The sequence below is a fragment of the Penaeus monodon genome, chromosome 27 (genome assembly GCF_015228065.2).
Source record: "Penaeus monodon isolate SGIC_2016 chromosome 27, NSTDA_Pmon_1, whole genome shotgun sequence".
Taxonomy (NCBI): domain Eukaryota; kingdom Metazoa; phylum Arthropoda; class Malacostraca; order Decapoda; family Penaeidae; genus Penaeus; species Penaeus monodon.
Genome location: NC_051412.1, coordinates 16,415,302 through 16,415,556, shown reverse-complemented (window position 1 = coordinate 16,415,556; position 255 = coordinate 16,415,302). Strand labels below are relative to the sequence as shown.

General features: G+C 41.6%; 1 protein-coding gene across 1 annotated transcript in view; it reads right to left on the bottom strand.

Annotated features, from left to right (window-relative positions):
- Positions 1-255, bottom strand: part of LOC119590630 — a 22,302-nt gene that overhangs the window by 17,258 nt on the left and 4,789 nt on the right. The window contains 1 exon segment of the mRNA XM_037939309.1: positions 30-222. Within this exon segment, the coding sequence (XP_037795237.1) occupies positions 30-222 (193 nt within the window).

Below are 255 nucleotides of genomic sequence, written 5' to 3'. Positions count from 1 at the left end.
CACATGAAAAAAAGCAGTCTCCTTCCTACCTGAATGCTCTTGGTGCAAAAAGTGGCATTGTCTTGTTGAAAAAGCCCTTGTATGAGGAAGTGTAGGCCATATTTGGCTGGAAATAAATGGCACTGGAATTGATCTTTGGGTTCGCCGCAACATCTGCCACCGCAGACAGGAAGTAATACATAAAGCCTGGATCATACTCTGAGGTACTCTCTGATGCATTTACTGGAAGGCAAAAAAAAGTTCATGAAAAAAAAA